Below are 20684 nucleotides of genomic sequence, written 5' to 3'. Positions count from 1 at the left end.
GTACGAAAGCCACAGGCTTTGACCGTGATCCAGGATGGTTTGCATTAGCATAGCTGATATGGTGACTACTCCACCTTGAACCTGATGTGTGGTAGGTGAGGGTCTGTCCTGTCTGAGGCCGTGTAACTGCCTGCTTGTTTTGCCTTCAGCTGATGATAGCTGCATCTGCTTTGGTGCATGTCTGGTCATGCAATTTGTGAGAGAGGTAGAGAGGAGCTACCAAGTTGGTTCAGCCATAATTTGAGCTCTTAACCACTGGTGGCTTGTTAAGCAGTCCTGAATAGTGGTTGATAATCTGGTATGTTGAAGCAAAACGGTAATTAGGAGCTACTTCATGAGCTCAGCCACCTTTGCAATGAGGAGATGGTGCAGAACAGGGGAAGTAACTTCAGGAGTTATTTGAGCATTAGTCCACCCTTTTTGAGTTGGAGCACCTAAATGATAGATGGTTCGTTTGTATTCAAAAACTGCTAAAAGATTTTTTTTTTTTTGCCTTGACTGTGTGATGTTCTTACTGCAAACTTTTTGTGTATGAGTTGCTCCTTTTGAAGTGAATGAGGCTTGGATTCACTTGAGTGTGTAGACAGCTGAAGAAAAACCCAGACTACTTCTGGAAGTTGTATTCATCTTTGACTGAATTTATTACTGATTCCGCATCTGAAATGCGATGATGATGTGTGCGCATAGAGAAGCTCAATAAATGTGTCATTTAAACAAGATTCACATCTCTGTCTTTAATACGCGTGTGTCTACAGACATACAGGCTCTAACACCCGTGAGAGCAGTCTGTGTGTGACCTTGAAGGAAATCAGAAAAAAGGAGAGGAAAAAAGTATGTATGCATGTGTACGTGTGTGCAGGTATGTATGTTAATGGGGTTTAAAGCTGCTTGACAGATTTGAATCAGAATTTCTCTCTTGTTTCAGTTTATCTCACATTAATATAGTGTTAATTCCTGCTTTGTATTCTCAGTTCTTATTCAAGATACAGGTGCTCTTCTTCTTTTCCCGGAAAAGTAGAGTTCTTTGAACCAGTGCAGAAGGTTCTGACATGAAGAGAGAGCACTGATGTGCAATTCTGGAGTTTCAGGGTTTCCTGAAGAGCTGCCTTTTTCTAAACCAGGAGTCCTGGCAACCTGTCATTGATTTTGCTGAAAGGAGCTGGTGTTTCATTTTTTGTAGACAGAAGCAGGGATGAGCAGAAAGGTCTTTGAAAATCCCTCGAGTCTGTAACCTTGCATCCAGCAGTCTCTTTTCATTTTTACCTTTAAAGTGCTTTCAGTCCACACAATTAGGAGTAGTTCGAGTAGTGGATCGATTAATACAAACTCCACTATGAACGTGAATTTAGTGTCTCAGAATAGGGATTTCGAACTGGTTTCTGACATTTCAACCTGTTCTAAAACCCACTCTTAAATTACTAGGGACCAGTGGTGGTGTATGTTTGTGTTTGGGTTTTTTTGTGTGTGTGTGTGTTTTTTTTCTTTTTCTTCTTTTTACACAGCAGTTGGTTTTACTGGAAACCTACTTCACCAGATTGCTTGTGGAAAGAAGGGTTATAAATAATCCTTAAAACATGACCGAAACTGTGATTGCATATATATTGCTATTAAAACATATCTTAATATTCTAAAAACAACAGAAAGGTGATTTTTAAAGGCTGAGGAAGGAAACTGGGCGATATTAAGTTGTGTCTCTGTTTGCGACAGGATACTGTCAGCTTAAATTTGAGCCAAAACTTGTTTTGTAATACTAAATGTTTATAAAACCAGCACTGAAGTGTTTGTATAATGACATACAAAGTCTATGGAAAACCAGCAGTTGTTAAACAAGTAAATATTTCCTATGGTGTCTGAAATCCCTCTAACGGTGTGCTGCAAATCTGAAAATGATGCTGATCATAAGTAAAACTTAATTGAGAGATGCAGGAAAAGCAAGCCTAAGCAGTCACAGTGTAAAAAAATTACATTTAAAGAAAATAATCTTACATCTGTGGTTGTTGGTACTGTGCTAAAACAACAAGGATTAATTTCTGACTACAGTGATACCAGTGGTAAAACTGCTGACTCAGCACGCTTGGGAGTGTAGAGGAAGGTGGGAAGCTGCTATTTCACCTGTTGAATCATCTCTCTTGGTTGCATCACCTGGTCTTGGGAACCTACAGCCCATGTGACCTGGGTCTTGCTCTTTTTTTTTTTTGTGATTTCTCATCTCCCATACTGGGCAGCAAGAGAAAATTAAGACAAATTTTTTCTGTGGTGCAGGTAGAGATGTCAGATCTTTCCTCTTCCAAGAAGAGAATTTTACCTTTGGTGCTTAAATCCTAATGACTGTGGAGATTTGCAGTTTCTTATATGTATTATTTATGGTATTATCATAGTGAGTAAAGGTCTGAGTTGTTTACAAAAGGGTACAAGAGTACGGTGCTGTCTTCAAAGAGCTGATGATTTAGATGCTCCAGAGGCAGGGAAAAAGGTGCAGAAACACTTGGTATTTAAAATACCGTTCAGCTGGTTCCTGGTCAGCCCGGGGACTGTGGTGGCTCATGTACAAAGGTCCATGGACCTGTCCTCAGCTGGGAGCAGGGAGAGGAAGGCCAGTGTCACTTGCTGGAGGGATGAGCAGGGCATCACGGGTGGCTGAGTCTCTGCAGGCTACTCAAAGAGCAGTCAGGTGCTTTGCCCAGGCTGCTGCCTGTTCCCTGTTTTGCCTCCCTGTGCTAAATTCAGCAGATTTTATTTTACCTTCAGCATATGTGACCTCTCGTACAATAAAATCTCTTACTTTAAAAGCACAGCACCTTGTTGTAATTTAGACTCATAGTCTCAAATGCATTTTATATATTATTGGAAGTGGGGGGTGTGTGTGGTTTTTTTTTTCTTTAACCTTCTAGACTTGGATAATCGGGACTGAGTGGAATATTAAAGCACTTCCTTTATTTACTGTAAAAACTCTCTGGCCTGTATACAGGGGATTATAGATCTGCTCTTAGATATCTTCTGTGTTGTGAGATTTGCACTTAACCTCTTCAAGAGCCTGTACTTCCCAGGCATGAACAAAATGGCATTGCAGCACATGGCAAAGAGGCTGATTTTTCGCTGGGCCATGGCATAGCTTGCAGTCAGGGACAGGGCAAGGTGCCTTAAAGACATCAAGTGTCCCCGCTTTTACTAGAACCTCAGAGATCTTGAGACAAATCTTTCAGAAATGTTTGTAGGTAGCTAACTTTACTCATACTGTTAGACAATTTATTTTCCCCTACAGAAAATTACTGGAATGGATAAATGCTTACAGGATTGAATCTTTCAAATGTGTTAATAGTTAACAGAAGGGCTGTGTGCTTATTAGAAAGGACAAATAATCACGGACGTGGTGGCTTGCTGGGGCAGTGTGGGTTTCTCGCAGTTTTGTAATCTGGTTACTGGTCATTGTGCGAACTTTGAGAAGTTGGTAGAAAAACTTGCTTCCTTTAGTTATTGTATTAGAAATGCAGTGGATTTTTAAGGAATATGAGGCAAAACAAACCAGAGAATCCTTCGCACTCTTCCCTTCTGCCCAACTTATTAAATCCAAGGATTAAAAGAATCCAACATCCTTAAACTCTACTGCATGATGGTTACAGACATGCACACTTTGAAGGTGCAGATGTAAACAAATGCATTCATGGTCCAAATTTCCTCCCAGTTGTACAGAAATTAGACATCTCTTATTATTACAATTTAGGTTTTTAACCTCTTCCCTCCCTTCCTCCCGGTTGATCACAGAAGTGTGAGTAGGATCCTGTGCCTTAGTTCTTGTATTTGTGACTCCGGACCAGATCTCATCATGTGAGATTCTTCTGCTTTTAGCACTTGCAATCTTGTTGTAAGACAAAGGGAGTGTAACAAAAAATAGAGAGGAAAGGGGACTGGAGAGTGATATGAAAAGACAGTGTACAGCGTGACTGTTCTGCATGACCACTTGAGAAGATTTCTTTAGGATACTGTGGACAGCAAGGCATCTCACGGCATTAAAAACTTCCACCTTCTTACCCTCAACTCTAAAAAAAAAAAAAAAAAAATCACAGTCCAGTTTATTAAAGTTTGCTTGGTTTTGTGAGTAACAAATATGGTTCATAGTTCAGTATTTGCTTGGTTCCGTGAAACGGAAGTATGATGTTTGAGGGGATTAGAAATAAAATGCTACAGTGGAGCAGTACGGGAAGAATCCATCTGAACTTCCTTGCTCTCAACTTTGTGGTCATTGTAGCTAGGAAGCCTCAAGGATTTTGGGATATGTGTGAATAGTCGCATTAGTTTATTAGAAAATTAGGTGACTAATAGTTTTCTGACTCTTAAGAATGCAGTTAAACGTATTTATGTTAATAATCGTTCGGTTCTGAGAGTTTAGGTAGTTAATTTGCTTAACTATTCATTTTGCTACTTTTTATGTGGTGGTTTTTTTTTTTTCAAATTGGCTGGCTTCCCTAAAAATAAGTTCGTGAAGGAGAAAATAAATACGCTGTTGGTTGCACTTACAATAGTGCCATTGTGCAAAGCAGAGCAAGGATCATTTCCAAACGGCCTCAGGTGAAATCTAATGGGAAACAATTTCAAACTGGTCTGAGTTCATTGGTAGAAAAAATGCGTCTTAGATAAACATCTGATCCAAGTTATACCACTTGGTATTATTCCTTCTCTGATTGAGTTCTAATTTTTTTTTTTTAATTTTAATAAATATAGTTGCATTAGCCAGTTGGAATAAGGAGTCTGTTATATTGTCTTTAATGTGGATTCTATAAAAATGGTTGTTTGCAGGTTACTTTGATTTATGGGGTTGCTGCAGCTTTTTCTTATTACTGAAAATGATCGTTTTCTGTGAACTGTTTCTCACAGAGAGGATACTCACCGTTACGCTGCTCCGCCAGCGATGGCCTTTCAGACACTGCTTGCGGTTTTGAAGACTGTGCAATGTTAATTAATATTTGTTTTGGTTTAGCATTCAAATTTGTTCCTCCTATGTTTACAGGAGAGCTCCAGTCTTCCTGCTTCACTGCTTTTAGCTCAGCATAAAGACAGATCTACTCAGATAGAAATGCAACTGGAAAAACCCAAACCTGTCAAACCAGTCACGTTTTCCACCGGCATCAAAATGGTAAGACTTGCTCGTTTCCTTCTTTTCATGCCTTTCAAAAGACCAAGGGTTTCCTCATATGAAATTTAGAGGTTATTTTAAACCTGAGTTGCATATTACATGAAATAGACTGTTCTCTTCCAATTAAATAAGTAATTGGGAATTAATGTCAGAATTTCATCATTCTGCTAGTTAGAATATATGAAACATTTTCATTGCGTAGTTGTCAAAAAACCAAGCTATACCCCCTTCTCTGCGAAGTTGTGGTGTCCTTGAATTATTTTTCTCATTTGTGTGCCAATTCTGGAAGTCGAAATTTTGGAAGTTCAAGAATAAGCTGCATGTTCTTCAGATTTGCTTTAAGCACTGGAGTAATCTGTGAATACGAGATGGACAATTTAGAAAATGATGCCGAGTGTTTAGGGATGCTATTGTCGTTGTTACTGGACTCTAGGAAACAAGAAGTATTTCTGCAAATGTGTTACTGCTACAGTGTCAGCTAAAGATCTATCAGCATTCCTGTTCTTTATCGTGACATGGTGCAAGTATGCATCAGCCTGTGTGTGGAAATGTAAAGTTTTTTTGGAGTGGAGTGAACTCATGTTCAGGGAGCATGAGTTACTGATCTTTTTTGCACCTTACTGGTTTCCTGTTTTGTTTTAAGTCTCTGTACTTTTTTGAGACTTTGTGTTTTAGAATTGATAAAGGTAAATGATGTCTTGAAACTAACCGACACGCTCTACCCTCCTCAACAAACCAAGAAGTCAGCAAAGCAAAAACCTGTGCATCAAACCAGTTTCGCATAAGTTAGTTAATTTTGTCAGGGATATCTGTGCTGTGTGTGTTATTCCCCAAAGAGTTCACAATGTAGAAGCATTTACAGCTTATTTTTCCAAAAGTAGTGTCAGCTTTCACCAAGTTCTGCAGGTTGGTTTCTTTTTTTCCTGTAGTATAAACTGTATCATCTCCCTTTTTCCTTTAAAATATAAGAGTCTGGGGGAGATTGATGTGCTTCGTGGGCTGTTTTCTGTTTGTGCAGAAAAGCTAGTGGACAAAAAGTGTTCATTGTTCTGTTTAAAAAGTATTCCAACTGAATGCTTGCACTTTTTCTTGCTGTTAAAAGAGATTTCAGAGTTTCTTAAAGCAGTTGGCCGTTCTTCTGGGAAAACAACAAAGATAAGCTTATGCTACATGGCGAGGACAACGGAAGTACTTTGTAATGCATTTGTAGGTGGATATTAAATGCAATATGCAGTAGTGGACATTTCAAATCTGCGGCCATAAGTAAACTTCATCCAGGAACGGTGAAAGACTTGGAAGAGGAGATTTCTAGCATCATGACATTTAAATCTTAACGTTTGGAATAATGAGGGATACTCTAGATAAGTGATTATTACTTTATCAATGTTCTGAAAGTGTGAGAAGGTGACTAATTTGTCCAGTCCCAGACCAACAAACAAAAAAAAACTCACCCTGACTGACCTTAGTCCTAGATGAAAAAAAGAACAACTTAAAAAAAAAAAAAAAAAATCAGGAATAAGTACAGCTAACAATAAAGTTAAGGACAGGAATGTTTGAAGTGGTGACTACTATTTATGGAAAATGGATTACATCAAGCAAAACAGATCTTACACTGATAAAATTACAGGTTTTGTTGAGAAAGATGAATGTTTCTATATTTTCTGTATAGGGTGCTTGATTTAATTATTACATGACATTGATTTTTAGAATTATATAGAAATTACATTGCAGAATAACAACATTGAGATTCTGTACAATAAATGAATTAACTGGCTGACTTGTAATTTCTAAAGCAGTTGTTGGTTACCACAGCATGGGAATATTTCTGTGGGTGTTCAGTGTTTGGAAGCAGATGTTGAATTTCTGTGGATGACATGCAAGTTTGGCAGTTTACAGGGCTGCTTTGACAAACTGGCCTCATTTGAATGAAATGTGTTTTAATATGGCTAAATGCAAAATTTTAAATAGAAGAGTAAACAACAGGCTCTGAAGAGAATTTGGAAGTTTACCTGAGCAAGTAAACCTATTTGACCCTCAGCCACACTGTGTGTGTCTGTGTGGCCTTGTGTATATGAATAGTACAGCAATAAATAGGAAAGGACTTTTCCTTCTGAATGCAGTATTGGGAAGACTCCTGGACTTTAGAGCTCTGCTGATTGCATTTTGCATGCAAAAATCAGAAAGAACATGAAGAGGAGCCACAAAAGTCCATTCAAAGGCAGAAAGATACGCTTTGTACTGCGTTCTGCCCCTACTTTGATAGTTAAGATACGACTCCGTTCGCAGTAAGTGCCTCCTCAACACAGAGCATGCCAAATCCGAACAGTGCCACAGTAAATGCAGCAAGGACCAGTAACCTTAGTCAAAGAAATAGAATCTAAATAGGAACTGAAGGAACAAGTAAGACCTGAAGCTCACAATGTCCCACTGCTTAATTGACCTCACTGTTAAAACTGACTGGAATGCAATGAAGTCTCTGGTCTTTTGAGATTAGGACTGAGATGCATCTTGGAAAGTCACTGTAGTCAAATGCAAATTATTCGACTCAGAACAGAATTAGTTTTGTAAAAAGTGATACTGCCCCTTGTCCATGATTTGGTATGGTTGATGATCTGCCATTGTATTCTAATGACAGTGTCAGGTGAATTCCCAGCTGGGCTCTCACCTTATGACGTGCTTATTTTCCAGACTGAGTGTTTCTCTAAAAACCTGAGGTGCTCAGTCCATTTGTTTTGCATAGATGTACACCTGAAGTAGGTAGAGCTTTTGTTGGAGCTCTGGGGAAGTACTGAGAATTTCTTAAAAAATACAATTCTAATTAATGCTCTGTTTGGCTCAACAGTTCCGCAAATTAAGTATAGTTTCTGTGAAAAGTCTGTTTTGTGCTCACTGTTAGAGTTTTGGTAGCACACATTTAATGAATCACTATGTACCTTCTTCCCCTGTGCTTTTATTTTTTCGTAATGGTTTGGCCACTAACCTTTTCTGATGGGTGTTTTCCTTAATTTTGTTTTAAAAGAAAGGAATCCAGATAGAGCCAGCTGAGATGCTGGCTAATGTGGAGCTTGTGTTTACACAAAGGCTATAAAAACATGCCAGTTGTGGCAATCCACGTGTGGTTTTTTTTTCCAGCTCGAACATGAGTGTTTTTCCTGGGATGGTCTTGGTCAGAGATGTTCTTCAGCCTGACTGGTGATTGGATGTGTTTCTTGGTTTCGGAATTGAGGCATGCCCGTTCTAGTCTCCTGGGCAATGCTCAAGGAAGTTGGCTCATTTAAGGTGTCACGTTAGTGCTATGGAGTTCCTGTGCTTGCAAGGGGAGAAGGGAGCGTCTTTCACTTGTAAGCTAAGCAAGAGCATCCCCTATAGCACAAGACAGACAAGCTCATGGGGATAGAGTCTCTGTCACTTTTCCTTTCATTAATTGGCTTTTTTTGTGCCTTTCAACTGGAAGCTGTTTTTTCTTTGCAGTCTGTTCATTAGCTTTGAAACTTTATTTCAGTAAACTATATCTACTGTGCATGAAGCATACCTTCCGAATCAATCACTTTGATTTACTGGGGGTAGAAATGGTTTCAGAGTTTTTTACTTATCATGCTCATCATGTTAAGAAACAGGCTTTCAGCATATCGGAATATTTAAAACAGTCTTATTAAATCTAATCTCAAATCAGTGTAAAGCTACAAAAGAAACTGTAGCAATCTGAATTGTTGCAGTGGTGCTAAAAATACTATTTCCTGTCATTGCTGGTACTTCAGATTTTAGTAGCCGTCAGAAAGAGCAAAGGTCGGAAATGAGTGACGTTTCTAGGGCTTATCAGGGTGTGCAAAACAAATCTAAAGTCTGGCAATAGAGCCTTTCTCCTGTTTCTTGGTGAATGTAGTGACCGTTTCTGGTTGGGAGGTGGCTTTAACACAAAGCTAATTTTAATGTGTAAAAGAGGCGCTCATATGTGTTGCACGTGAATGGCAGTTTGCAAATGCAGCGGGAATTCATTTCATTTTAGTAATTTAGAGGTTTGTTTTTTATGTCTTTGGTGTTCACAGGATTGTAGGAGCCTTTTGGTGCTTGTAGATTTGTGCTTTACATTACCATTGTGGTTAAAAACGCATGGAAGTGTGGATGTATTTAACTTCTCTTTAATTCATTGAGCTGGGAACATGCAAACCTTCGAGTCTGCGGCCCAGCTATTTACATGTTTGTAAAAAAATGTGAATGCCTTAGACTGGCTCAGCTGCGTGCTCTCTTCAGCATGTTTCAGGCTGCATGCCGTGTCCCTTTTCCGTTCCTTCCAGTTGTAGAATGTTTCTTTGCTCTCTTCCCCCAGCTTCCCAGGAGACTTAGCTTCTAGTGATGGTATTCTTGAAGTAATTTCATGTAATTAAAAACTCAATTACCTCTAATTGGATTGCCCAAATACACAGGAAAAGAACATAGGTGTCCTCTGGCCTGCCACCGTTTGGGAGACGTTGCCTTTTACCTTTTGTACCCCAATACCTTAAAATAAATATAATGCATCAGTGACCGTTCAATTTCTATCATGATTTTTGGTTTATTACTTAATAGCAGTGGGAATATTTATTAATAGAAATATTAGTGTGGAGTCTTGTACATGCTTTGTCATTACCAAGATGGTCACTACCCCTCTGAATTTGCAGTTTAAATAGATGTGTCAGGGAGGGAGGGGAACCAGATGCCCGGAGGGGATATATTCGCCCAGGATTAGACAGCAGAACAGCAGCGGAAGGAGGAATAGGATCCAGCCCTACTAAATTCCTAACCTCGTGTCTCTTCCGCTGAGCCGGTCTCCATCTCCTGTCAACAGCACCCCTGAATGGCAGCGAATTAAGAGTGAAATATCTGCTTCAGCTTCTGCTTCCCTGTCCACATCACAGCAGTGATGTTACGTTTAACTTCGTGTGTCGGAATATTACCGGGATTTTATTCCAGTTCTTATAGTTTCAGGCTATTAGTAGCCGAGTGCTGGGGAGAGCCATGCGCAGTCTGAAGCAGCCGGAGCTTGCAGGAGGGAGCAGTGGAATCAGTGTTTCAGGAGTGGATCTGTGTCAGACATAGGATGTCTGGGACACCTCAGGAATGCGCATGACTACCGAGCCGAGCGTAACAAGTGTTAGGGAACAGATTTTGTGCGGCGTTACACTTGCAGTATTGTTCTAATGGGAAATAACATTCTTATTTTACGTTATTGGAGCTATTTCTTTTAAAACGCTGACCTCATCAGCTCAGGTCAAACTAACCGTTCTTCATTACTGCCTTTTCCTACAACATTGCTTCCTGTGCAAACAACTGTTCAGCGACTGCTCCTGTTTTCCAGCCTGTTTCTTTTATAGCTTGCGGAGCAATTATCCAAAACCCTGTTCCAAATGCAAAAAAGTCTGTCAAAATACCGTTTTAATCAGTTGTGCTCCTTCAAGTTTGCTTAGACATATGCCAGGTGCTCTGAGGTAGGTGAAGTGCGTGTCGCACTGGGGTTTAGACTACGACTATTCCACAGCTCCTGAGAAGGCTTTGCCACCCCGGCTGCGTGACCAGGACCTGTGTCAGCCTTCCAGCCTTGCTTTGCTGCTTCTTATTGCTCTGGTGTGGTTGGTTGGTTTGTTGGTTTTGGTGTGGTATGTTTTGGGTTTTGTTTTGTGTGTGTGTTTGTTTTTTTTTTTCAAAGTGCTTTTAGTATTTGTCTAAGGTTAATAAATAAACAAATAAATCAAGCCTGTTTTCTTCCTTCACTGTTAGGTCAGCTAGTCTATCTGCAGGCTGAAATGCTTCAGATGGACTGGATTTCTGCAAGATATTTGGTGTTTTGTTTTTAATCTTCATTTGGCTCATACTGCACATGTTTCTTTTTCGAACCTTGGTGAAATACCTCCCTTTTCACAACACCTCATAGTTTAGAATCACAACACTGATTTTTCAGGAGAAAGTAGTGTCTTTAGGTGTATAGATCCTCCCAGAATAGACGTATTTGTTTAGAGAGCATGCATGTAAAGGTAGAATTTTCAGTGGCACTGAGCGTTAATCTGGACTCCAGCGGTAGTCTGGCTGAAGCTATACTCCATGGTGTTGCCCTTGCAGCCTGGCTGCCTGCGTGCGTGGTGGCTGTATCCCAGCTCAGCGCTCAGACACACTGGGCTGGGCAGCCCCGTGCAGCAGAGTCCCATTGCAGAGGAAACCCAAAGGTGCCGGTGAGAGAGGAGGCGCAGCGCTCTCCAGCAGGTCTCTGGGTGAAGGTGCTCAGACAACCAGCACTGCTGGCCAGACCATGAAAGCAGCTTCGCTGGAGTGGTGATTCACAGGGGGTGCGCATTTGGAGAGCAGGTGCACATAGCTATGTAAGACCAACTCTGCTAGTGGGATTCTAAGCACCCTCTCATGATTCCAATTAAGAATATATATTTCATTTTGCTTTAGCTTTGAATTATCAATAACAATATCTTTGTTTTTAACAATGAGCATTGCATTGATCTGCTGAGAAGGATACCTGTTTCTGACAAGGGAAAAGAAATTGTGGCTGCTGGATCTCCACCATCTCTGACAATACTCAGAATTCAAACATATGAACTAAGAGATACCAAAAACACCGAACGACAGAAAGGTTAGGGCTAATGTGCTGCATTTTAACAGTGATCTCCAGTCCTGTGATCCACGTACTGCTCACTTAAATCTCATAGGATTATATATGCAATGTGTCTGCAACTTCCGAGTAGCATGGTGGAGAATGATTAGTAGTGGTAAATATATTTGTCATACTAAATCTCTAGCCCTCTATTTAGATAAAGATGTTTTGTTAAGAGTCAAGCACGTACATGTAGAACTGTGCTTAAAGTTTTTGAACTCTGGTTTTGAAGTGTATGCCAGATAAACTTTATTTAAGTGATCTGTCATCGAAACGCTTCCTGTGCACTCCAACCCGCAGACTGAAGTCCAAAACATTTAATTGGGTTCTGGCCTCACTGTGTAATTACTGTTTTATCAAAGTGCCTGAACGTTAAGCACGCTATGTTGACTTAATGAATTTTTTTCGTAATGTAGGTAAGAAATGTTTTGGGGAAAAAAAGTGGAGTAATTGATAGTATTTATCATTTCTTCTCCCCTCATTTACACAATGCTGGCCTTGGGAAAGGAGACTGGATTTTGAAAATGCAGTTCTAGGTCTCCGTGTATCTCTTTGTAGGATTTCTGTTTGGAATGCCTTAGGAAAGATGCCATTGTTGAAATTAAACTGTTTGGTGGACAGACATAATCAGAGAACTGCTTGACCTGGTTCTGTTTTATGGTTGGGCTCTCTTACACTGCTCTATTAGAATAAATATTTGTTCATTTTCTTTAAGGCTCCTTTACATGGCTAAAGCAGCATATGTTTATAGACACATATTAGTATAAATACAAATTAGGCCCATAAGTTTGCACAGCTGTAATGACTGGAATTTAGTAAATGAAATAGTGCCAACACTGTTAATTGTGCAGGAGTGAACAGCAAGACAGATGTACTTGTTAGTAAAGTGGCTGTAGCCAGGAGTAGAGTAGATCTACCCTTTTACTGTCACTTTTTGGAAGGGAGCTCTTCTTTGGGTTTGGATTTTCTTTTTTTTTTTTTTTTTTTAATTTTTGAATCTCCTGTTTGGTTGCCCAACAGCTTGCTTGCCTGACTCTGTACCATCAGATTTCAGAAGTACATCTGCCTGTCATGCAGCATGTTGTTTTGGTCCTATGAAAAGATGCTGCATAGGATGAGGCTTGTCGTCTGCTCGCCTGCCTGTAGGGGACCAGGCACTGGGGCAGAGCAGCAGGAGCTGGCTTTAGGTCCTAATGTAGGATGCCCAGATTCCATCCTGAGCAATGGCCAGACCTGCCGCTAGCTACGATAGCACAAAGACGTGTTGTAAAGTGGTCTAAGGAAAATGCCATTTAAATCAGACAGAGATCTTCCTATTTCTGTGTCTTATAGCTCTGAGTGTGCTATTGCTTGAGTAGGTGTTACTGTGAGCAATAAGGAGAGATCTGACTGAAAGAAAGAAGGTGGCTGAGAGGGGAGTCCAAAAAAACAGCTGGCAGGGAAATAAAGAATAATAAAAAATTTCTCAATCATTGTTTGTTTTGGAAAGATCATGCTTTAAGCACATGGAAATACTTTACACATTTGAGAAGTGCTGACTTCCTACATGCCTTGTGAAGGAACAGCAAATCATTCATATAATGTAAACACATTTATAGATTGTTCCAATATAACTTTTTTCAGTGCTGCTGTTCTTTTTAACAAGATATAATTTAGTGCATATATTAGCTTTTGATGCTGTGCTTTGGCCAAGAGATGCAAACATCGTAATTGTTAAATATTAGAGTTTGTGCCAAATGACAGTGCAAAGTTACTGAATCATGTTTTTAATGCAAAAAGTTGTTAAACAGTGCTGCTTGATGCACAGTTTAAATGTAAATATGCCAGAAAGCAGTGCTGGGGTGAAACAGAAATAAATAGCTCGTCTAAAGCAATCTCATTATGCCTTGATAGAGATGGTATAAAAAAAGGAGAGCAAACAAAGTTCCTCTGTAAGGGTGGAATTTTAAGTCTGGGAAGAAAAATAAATAAAATGAGAAACTTTGGTGCCAAAATTGCAGTGGGTGTTTGTGAAATTGTATAATCATAGTGCTGGGCAGGGGTCTTGAGAGGTCATGGGGACCTTCCCCCTGCTGTGAGGCAGAGTCGGGGGCACTTTATGACACAGGTACCTGTCTAACCAGTTCTTAAAGACCTCTGGAGATGGAGACTCTGCAGTCTCTAGTAGCACTTACTGCCCTTGCTTTTGCATTTTAGGGGAAACTTAGTAACTGTGCACTTCCTCGACCCAATGCAAGTTGGTTTTCTGTCTAGGTAGGTGCCAAAAGCAGGTTTTTCTCTGTGTCTTTGTGGGAACTTTTTATGTACTCGAAGATGACTGTGTAAAGAGAACAGAACTAAATATTTTAGAATTAATTGTTACTTAATAATAAAAGCGTTGATTTTTTTTTCCTGCAAGTGGTCGATAGACTGTCTCCGCTCTACAGACTGGATGTGAAATTACATTCATCAGCTGAGAGGAGGACTCTTTAGAGAGGAAAATTCTTTTAAAGATAGTAGTAAGAACATTTAAAGAATTGTAGTAAGAGCAATGAAGGACTTGAAGTTATTTAGGCAAGCTTAACTAGTAAATTTGCGTATGTGCGTAAAAGAATGTGTGATCTTTCTGCCATGATTCCTTTTTCTTGACACTTACCTGCCTTTGTGAGAACACTGCATGTTTTCTTCTAATCCTTTCATCTGTTGCTGCTGATCAAAGTTGTTTTGTGTCATTCCTTCATCTTCTCTTTTGTTTACCTGGAGGAGAGCTGGTGACCTGGAATGGCAGAGCTGGGCTAATGGCTTCACAGATACCTCTGAGTCAGCGGTCAGTTGGGTTGTGTCTGTCTGTCTGGTTTTCAGAGACTTACCTATTAGGCATGTGTGTGCAGACTTATTTCACAGACTAGTTTTATTCCTGTTTGTTTAATTTCTCAATGAACTAGAATCTATTGGCTGACATTGTAGAGTATGTTGACCTTGCAGCACGGTTAAAAGATCTCCCATATACCTATGTTTTCTTCCTTGCCTGTTCTCAGGGCCACCTTCAGAAAAATTTTGGGTAAGTACAGCCTGTGCCTGCCTTTTCTGAAATTCCTGCCAGACTTAAAGAAGGTGAGCCAAGAGGAGGACAAGAGGGATGGCCGTAGTGGGAGGTAGTTGCTGTAAGAAATGTGGCAGGGAAGTTGGTATCAAGTGCTGGCAGCAGTGGTGTCATCGTGGGGCACAGGGTCAGGGCTTGTAGAGGTGGGGAAGCATAGGGCAGCAGATGACATGGAGGAGGTAGGAACTTGGATGTGAGGTGCTTTGGAGAGAACGTAGGGGGACATTGGGCCATCACTCTGAGAGGGGGAGATTTGGGGTGAAGTTTGGCAGAAAGATGGGAATGAGTGGGACAGGGTAGTTTGTAGGAAGAAAGACTGAGGGGCTCCTGCATGGGATTGGAATTATAGGAGAGCTCTGGAGCCAGAAGGATTTGAGGAATTGAGGGTTCTGGTATGAATTTCTCTGGATGGGTTTTGGTGTAAGAAGTCTGGTCTCCGAGGGCAGGAGAGGATGGTGTGTGCACACTTGTGTGATTTCAAACATGATGCTCCCTGCACTTGTTAACAAAGATTCTGGCTGTAGGCACGGGTGTACATGCAGGGCTTGTCTTTCCCACAGCATCTTCTGTTTTGCATTAATCTCAGTCAGAAGGAACACCAGCCTTACTAATAGATTAATTCTCTACAAGAAAAAAATTGTTCAACATGTTGATTGAGGCCAAGCTCTATGTGTGTGTGTGTACCAGCTTTCTGCACCTTAACTCGTGCCTCACTGAACACAGCAGATAAATGAATGCTTGCTACTGGGTCTTAGAGGAGTTGATTTCTGAGCTTTAAAAAAGCAGATCTGTAAATTTAAAATACTTTTAAAAATAAAGATATATTTAAAGATGTATTTCAAAGGAGCTGTTGGAGGCTTTAATTTTCAATAGTACTCATGCAAGATGCACTCGTATTGTGCTAGAGGTCTTGCAGCAAAAGATATTTTGGATCAAAGAGACAATGTTCTGTACCAAGGAGACTTCAAAAGTAATTCTCCTGCAGAATGTTTGTTCAGGTGCAGAGGGTGGGAGAAGGGACTATTGTTTTAGGCAATCGGTGTTGGACATTAAAAGGTGAATTTCCCCATATATCCCTAGTCTGGACTCAGCGTGTCAGTCAAGGTGTTGCTGGAAAAGGATATTGACAGCATTGGCGTCAAATGAAAGAGAAACGATCCTCCTTAAGAAGTGCCTTAGTCTCTGAATGTTTGGGTTATCTTCATTCCTTTTAAATCTTTGAGTTTTGTTTGTGTTTTTTAAAGAAGAAAACCCTGGAAAATGGAGTATATCAAAGTGGAGTTGTTTGGGGTTTTTTTTTGTTTATTTTATTCTGCTTTGCCTGAACATAGTTGCTACATAGGTAACTTTTGTATTTTGGGGAAATAGGAGACTCAGGTGTAGTTTGTGACATGTTATAGTTCAGCAGAATGTGTGGCAGAGCAGTAAAATCCTGTCTCTTGCAAAGCTGATAATAGCATGGTAATTTGTTGGGTTTTATGCAGGCTCTTTTTAAAAATATAAAATATGTAAGAATATTATGACTACAAAGAAACCTGCTTTGACTCACTTAGACAAATGTGTGTAGTGGTATGGGCAGGAAATGGAGGGACAGAGAGCACATGTGGAACCATCTATCTAAATTAGCTGGATGGAGGCCAGGAAACGAACTTGCAGCGTTTGCAATGATTAGTAGAAAATGAAATGATGGGTTTGTGTAAGAATAATGATTCTTGTGTTATTCTGAGATGGTGAGGTACATCCTGCAGAAGACAAACGGTACGTTTAAAGGTGGTACATGTGGAATTGGAAGACAGTGGAAAGGTAAGTAGGTTGGAGGGAGGAACAATTTAAAACGGGAGGGCTGTGCACAGGAGGAAAGCAGCATATATTTTTAGGTCTGAGGTCCATTCTCCTGTTTCGTCTCTTGAAAGAGAGGCATAAATAAATCCAGCACTGCTCTCTTCTCCAAAGCATAGAGAGAATCGCAGCAATGTGATCCTCTTCCAAACTGTCAGAGGCAGCGCTCAAGTAAACAAGAGCTGCTGGTCTGTGCTATGTAGATGTGCTGACAGATCTAAAAGGGATGGATGTAGGCATCTGATCCTCGCCATCATTACGAAGTCTTTGCCATCGGGGTTTAGGGCTGTCGGTGTTTGTGAACCTGTGGCCATGTGTACTCGCTAGCATAAAAAAAAGAAGCCACATGCATCCAAGAATATAGATAAAGATGTCTAGCTTGTAATATCCCTGCAATAGGCCCTTTGAGACAAGCAAAGTTGGAATAATCGATCAGTAAATATTTGAAGAATTTTCTTCTGTTCCAAAAAAGGTGACAGTGTGATGGTAATGGCACTGGGAGTGGCAGTGTGTTTCTCCACTTTGATTTGGAGTGGGATTTGAGCCAGATCATGACTGCAAGTTCAGAAAAGGGATAACCAGTGGAGTATTAATGTTGGATTTTCCACCAGCCACAAAGAGAGACTAACATGGATAGAGATGGAGGGCTTCAGTGTTGTCTGCTTGGGAGAGGAGATCTCGGCATAGGTCTTTGAAATCTAGATCCTGGTGCACAAGGTCTGTTGGCACTATCTTGGCTGTGCCTACACACCAAAGATTCCCCTTTATGGCTGTTCCCAGTAAAACATGACTGGGGTTTTCTTTTGTGTGGGGGGAGAGGAAGAGGGCTTGGCTTGAAAGCTGATGGGAGGATGTAGAGGGGGATTGCGATGGAAACTTCAAACTTCTTTAGTTTTCATCCATTCAGTTTTCACTTAGTCACCTTAATCTGCTTCTTCATGGAATGAGGCTTTGAGCTTGAATTCCCATTTTAACTTAGAATCATAGAATGGTTTGGGTTGGAAGGGACCTCAAAGATCATCTAGTTCCAACCCCCCTGCCATGGGCAGGGAAACCCTCCACTACACCAGGTTGCCCAAAGCCTCATCCAACCTGGCCTTGAACACCTCCAGGGATGGGGCAGCCACGACTTCTCTTGGCAACCTGTTCCAGTGCCTCACCACCCTCTGAGTGAAGAATTTCTTCCTTACATCTAACTGAAATCTCCCCTCTTTCAGTTTAAAGCCATTGCCCCTTGTCCTAGCATTACACGCCCTTGTCACAAGTCCCTCTCCAGCTTTCCTGTAGGCCCCCTTTAAGTACTGGAAGGCTGCTATAAGATCACCCCGGAGCCTTCTCTTCTCCAGGCTGAACAGCCCCAACTCTCTCAGCCTGTCTTCATAGCAGAGGTGTTCCAGCCCTCAGATAGTCTTTGTGGCCCTCCTCTGGACCCGCTCCAGCAGCTCCATGTCCTTCTTGTCCTGGGGACTCCAGAGCTGAACACAGTTCTTCAGGGGGGGAGTCTCATGAGTACTACAGATGTAGGATTCTACTACTTATGTAGGATCTGAAGCCTAGACAGGATTTAGGCTAAGCATTTATCTCAAATCAGGCAAGTCTAAAATCTCTTTGGAATAAGGAGTGAAAAAAAAACAAACCCCACCACCTTAAGGCGCGGTTTATACTAAAGCTTAATGTTGTATCAGTTTAGTTTCGTTGGTGGTATTGCGTGCAGCATCTGCTTTATGCTAATTTTTAACTTGTTTTGTGTCTGGTTAGTTAAGTGAATTTGAAATACAAAATTAAACAGACATGTCACTTCTAAAGTAACAGAAATATTCTTGCAGAGCGCTGTACCCATTTAACTGTTGGTTGCTTTTAAGCTCTGTGTGTAACTAACTTCAGCTGTAGCTGAGATGCCAGGTATAATTTTGGCATTAAGTCTGTTTGTCTCCTAATTGGAAACCTTTGGATTATTATTTTTTTTTAAAAAAAGGACTCTGAATAAAATAGTGGTGGTATCTGGGTTATTTTGTTTGTCATGAAGAACAAAGTATAAATGTGACTGCACTTTCAATTAATTTTTATTTAGTTTATTTTTATTAACGAAGTGACAAAGCACGCAGCAACTGCAGCTTTTCAAAACGCGAAATTTCTTCTGTGGGAAGAAATGCTCTTTAGAACTCAGAGTACTTTGTTGTTAAATACATCTCTACATGGCTGTGCTGGTTTACCTTCTGTTATCTTCAGCCCATCTCTGCTCCATCTCACTGGTAGCACCAGGCCTAGAAATGGAGGAATAGGCTGTGCTGGAGTATGTAGCAGAGGAGGACGTACAGGTTGGCAGTGGATTTAGATAGTGAAAATGACTGCTGCATGTTTTGTTTGGGGAAACCTCTGTCTGCAGCTCTGGAGCCATGGAAGTGCAGTACGGACCTGGGAAAGTTGGGAAGAGGTTGTATTTTCTTACATTTTATATGGGCAAATTTTTGTTATTGTGCATTCAGTTGTCTTTGGTTTTGCTGGCCAAAAATGAGGGGTAGGAAAGCTAAGGAATAGCCAGCTGAGACTTTTAGGAAGTGGAGAGAGAACCCATACCTGGCATTGCCTGTGGGCACAGGGAGAGACACGCACAGCAGCTCTTTCTTTGCAGTTGGAGGTACGTGTGTGTGTGCATTGCCAATTGTCCGTGACAGCTGATACTGAGGGAGGGAGCTTTTTAGGGGAACTCACGGGTTTAGATCAGGGAACAGCTACTTCAGTCAAAATGCTTCGTTTCCGGTTAATACCAAGTGACTATCAGATAAAGCCAGTTGAAACATGATTTTGTAGACTGGAGTATTAATGCAGCTGTTTGGGTGGTGGTGTGGTTTTATTTTTCCTGTTTGTTTCCCCACCTTCCCTAGCAGGGCACGTTTTGCTGCAGGATCAGTCAGAAAACTCGAATCAAAGTGGATAATGGGAATGATAGGGTTACTACCCTGACCACTTTGGCAGATGAATTGAATTTCTAAAATCTGCCTCTTTCACAATTCTTTTATGCTTTTATATTTTTTGATTCAATTAATCTTGACTGTTTTTTAAAATTATTTACATAAGGGCACACAAAGTATGAAGCTAAGGCTGCGAAAAATAACTTAGTAAATACTTTCTTACTGTTCCAAAATCTAATTAAAAACCTGCAAACTTCATCATTCATCATTTTACCATAGGAGTGTATTTCTTATGGAGACAGCCTAATATCCTGCAGCAACTTCATGGCATTACAAAAATAATTGATGGACCCTTTTAGGGCAGTGCGTGTTGCTACAATGTGGAATAATACTTCAGTGTTGTAAGTGAATGGTGTGCTAGGAAACACTAATCCCTCGTGTGTAGTAACAGGAAGTATGAATATTACTTATTAATAATAACATAAAACACCTTCGCACACGTGCTTTTTTCTGGGCATGTCTACCTTTTCGTAAATAACAGCGAATTTTAATTACAGAAAATTGATGGAGAAGCAAGAACAATTTGTGTAATTAAGAAGATGTGTTTATTTAAAAGCCTTTAGAAGTTGTAAAAGATGGAACTTAGCCGTGTGTGAGGGATGAATGTTGTGCAATAATGCCCCTTCATTCCCCTTTCATAATAAATCTCCGCAGAGTATTCATCCGAAGGGCTGGATGCCAAAAAGAACAGGTTCGGCTTGTCTGCGAGGATTTACACCACAGAAAAACGCACAACTGCTTTGGTAGAGGTCATTGTGAAGGTCATGGAGCCCGGACGCGCTGCCGAACGAGAGCAGCCCGCGACGATGGTGCGAGAGGTTGGGCTGGGTGAAATCAATATTTCAAACCTCGTATGAAATGTAGCAATAAGCTGGAATCGCTAAAACACATGACTTCAAAGCACGTATGCTGTTTTGCAAGAAATGGACGGTCTCTTTTTCCAGAAGTCTGCATCTCCTACCCTCTGCTGCATGTGGCTTCTAGGGCAAACACAAGAGTCTTCTTGATTCCTGAATTTTAACATTG

General features: G+C 40.6%; 1 protein-coding gene across 5 annotated transcripts in view; it reads left to right on the top strand.

Annotated features, from left to right (window-relative positions):
• The window catches only part of MNAT1 (MNAT1 component of CDK activating kinase), a 131809-nt gene that overhangs the window by 55554 nt on the left and 55571 nt on the right, over window positions 1-20684 (top strand). For 3 of the 5 annotated variants that reach the window (XR_015222196.1, XM_086612714.1, XM_086612716.1), the window contains exon 6: window positions 5006-5131. The exons of 1 other annotated variant lie outside the window; for it this stretch is intronic. Coding sequence is in view for 3 of the 4 variants with exons in the window: in XM_086612714.1 (XP_086468840.1) it covers window positions 5006-5131 (126 nt within the window). In the remaining variant the exon portion in view is untranslated. Of the gene's footprint in view, window positions 1-5005; window positions 5132-6235; window positions 7097-20684 lie in introns of those variants that run through there. One more of the 5 variants, XM_086612717.1, reaches the window with a different exon arrangement.

Source organism: Tauraco erythrolophus, chromosome 6, assembly GCF_009769465.1.
Source record: "Tauraco erythrolophus isolate bTauEry1 chromosome 6, bTauEry1.pri, whole genome shotgun sequence".
NCBI classification, from domain to species: domain Eukaryota; kingdom Metazoa; phylum Chordata; class Aves; order Musophagiformes; family Musophagidae; genus Tauraco; species Tauraco erythrolophus.
The sequence above is the reverse complement of the archived record's forward strand: the minus strand, read 5'-3'. Positions and strand labels throughout refer to the sequence as shown.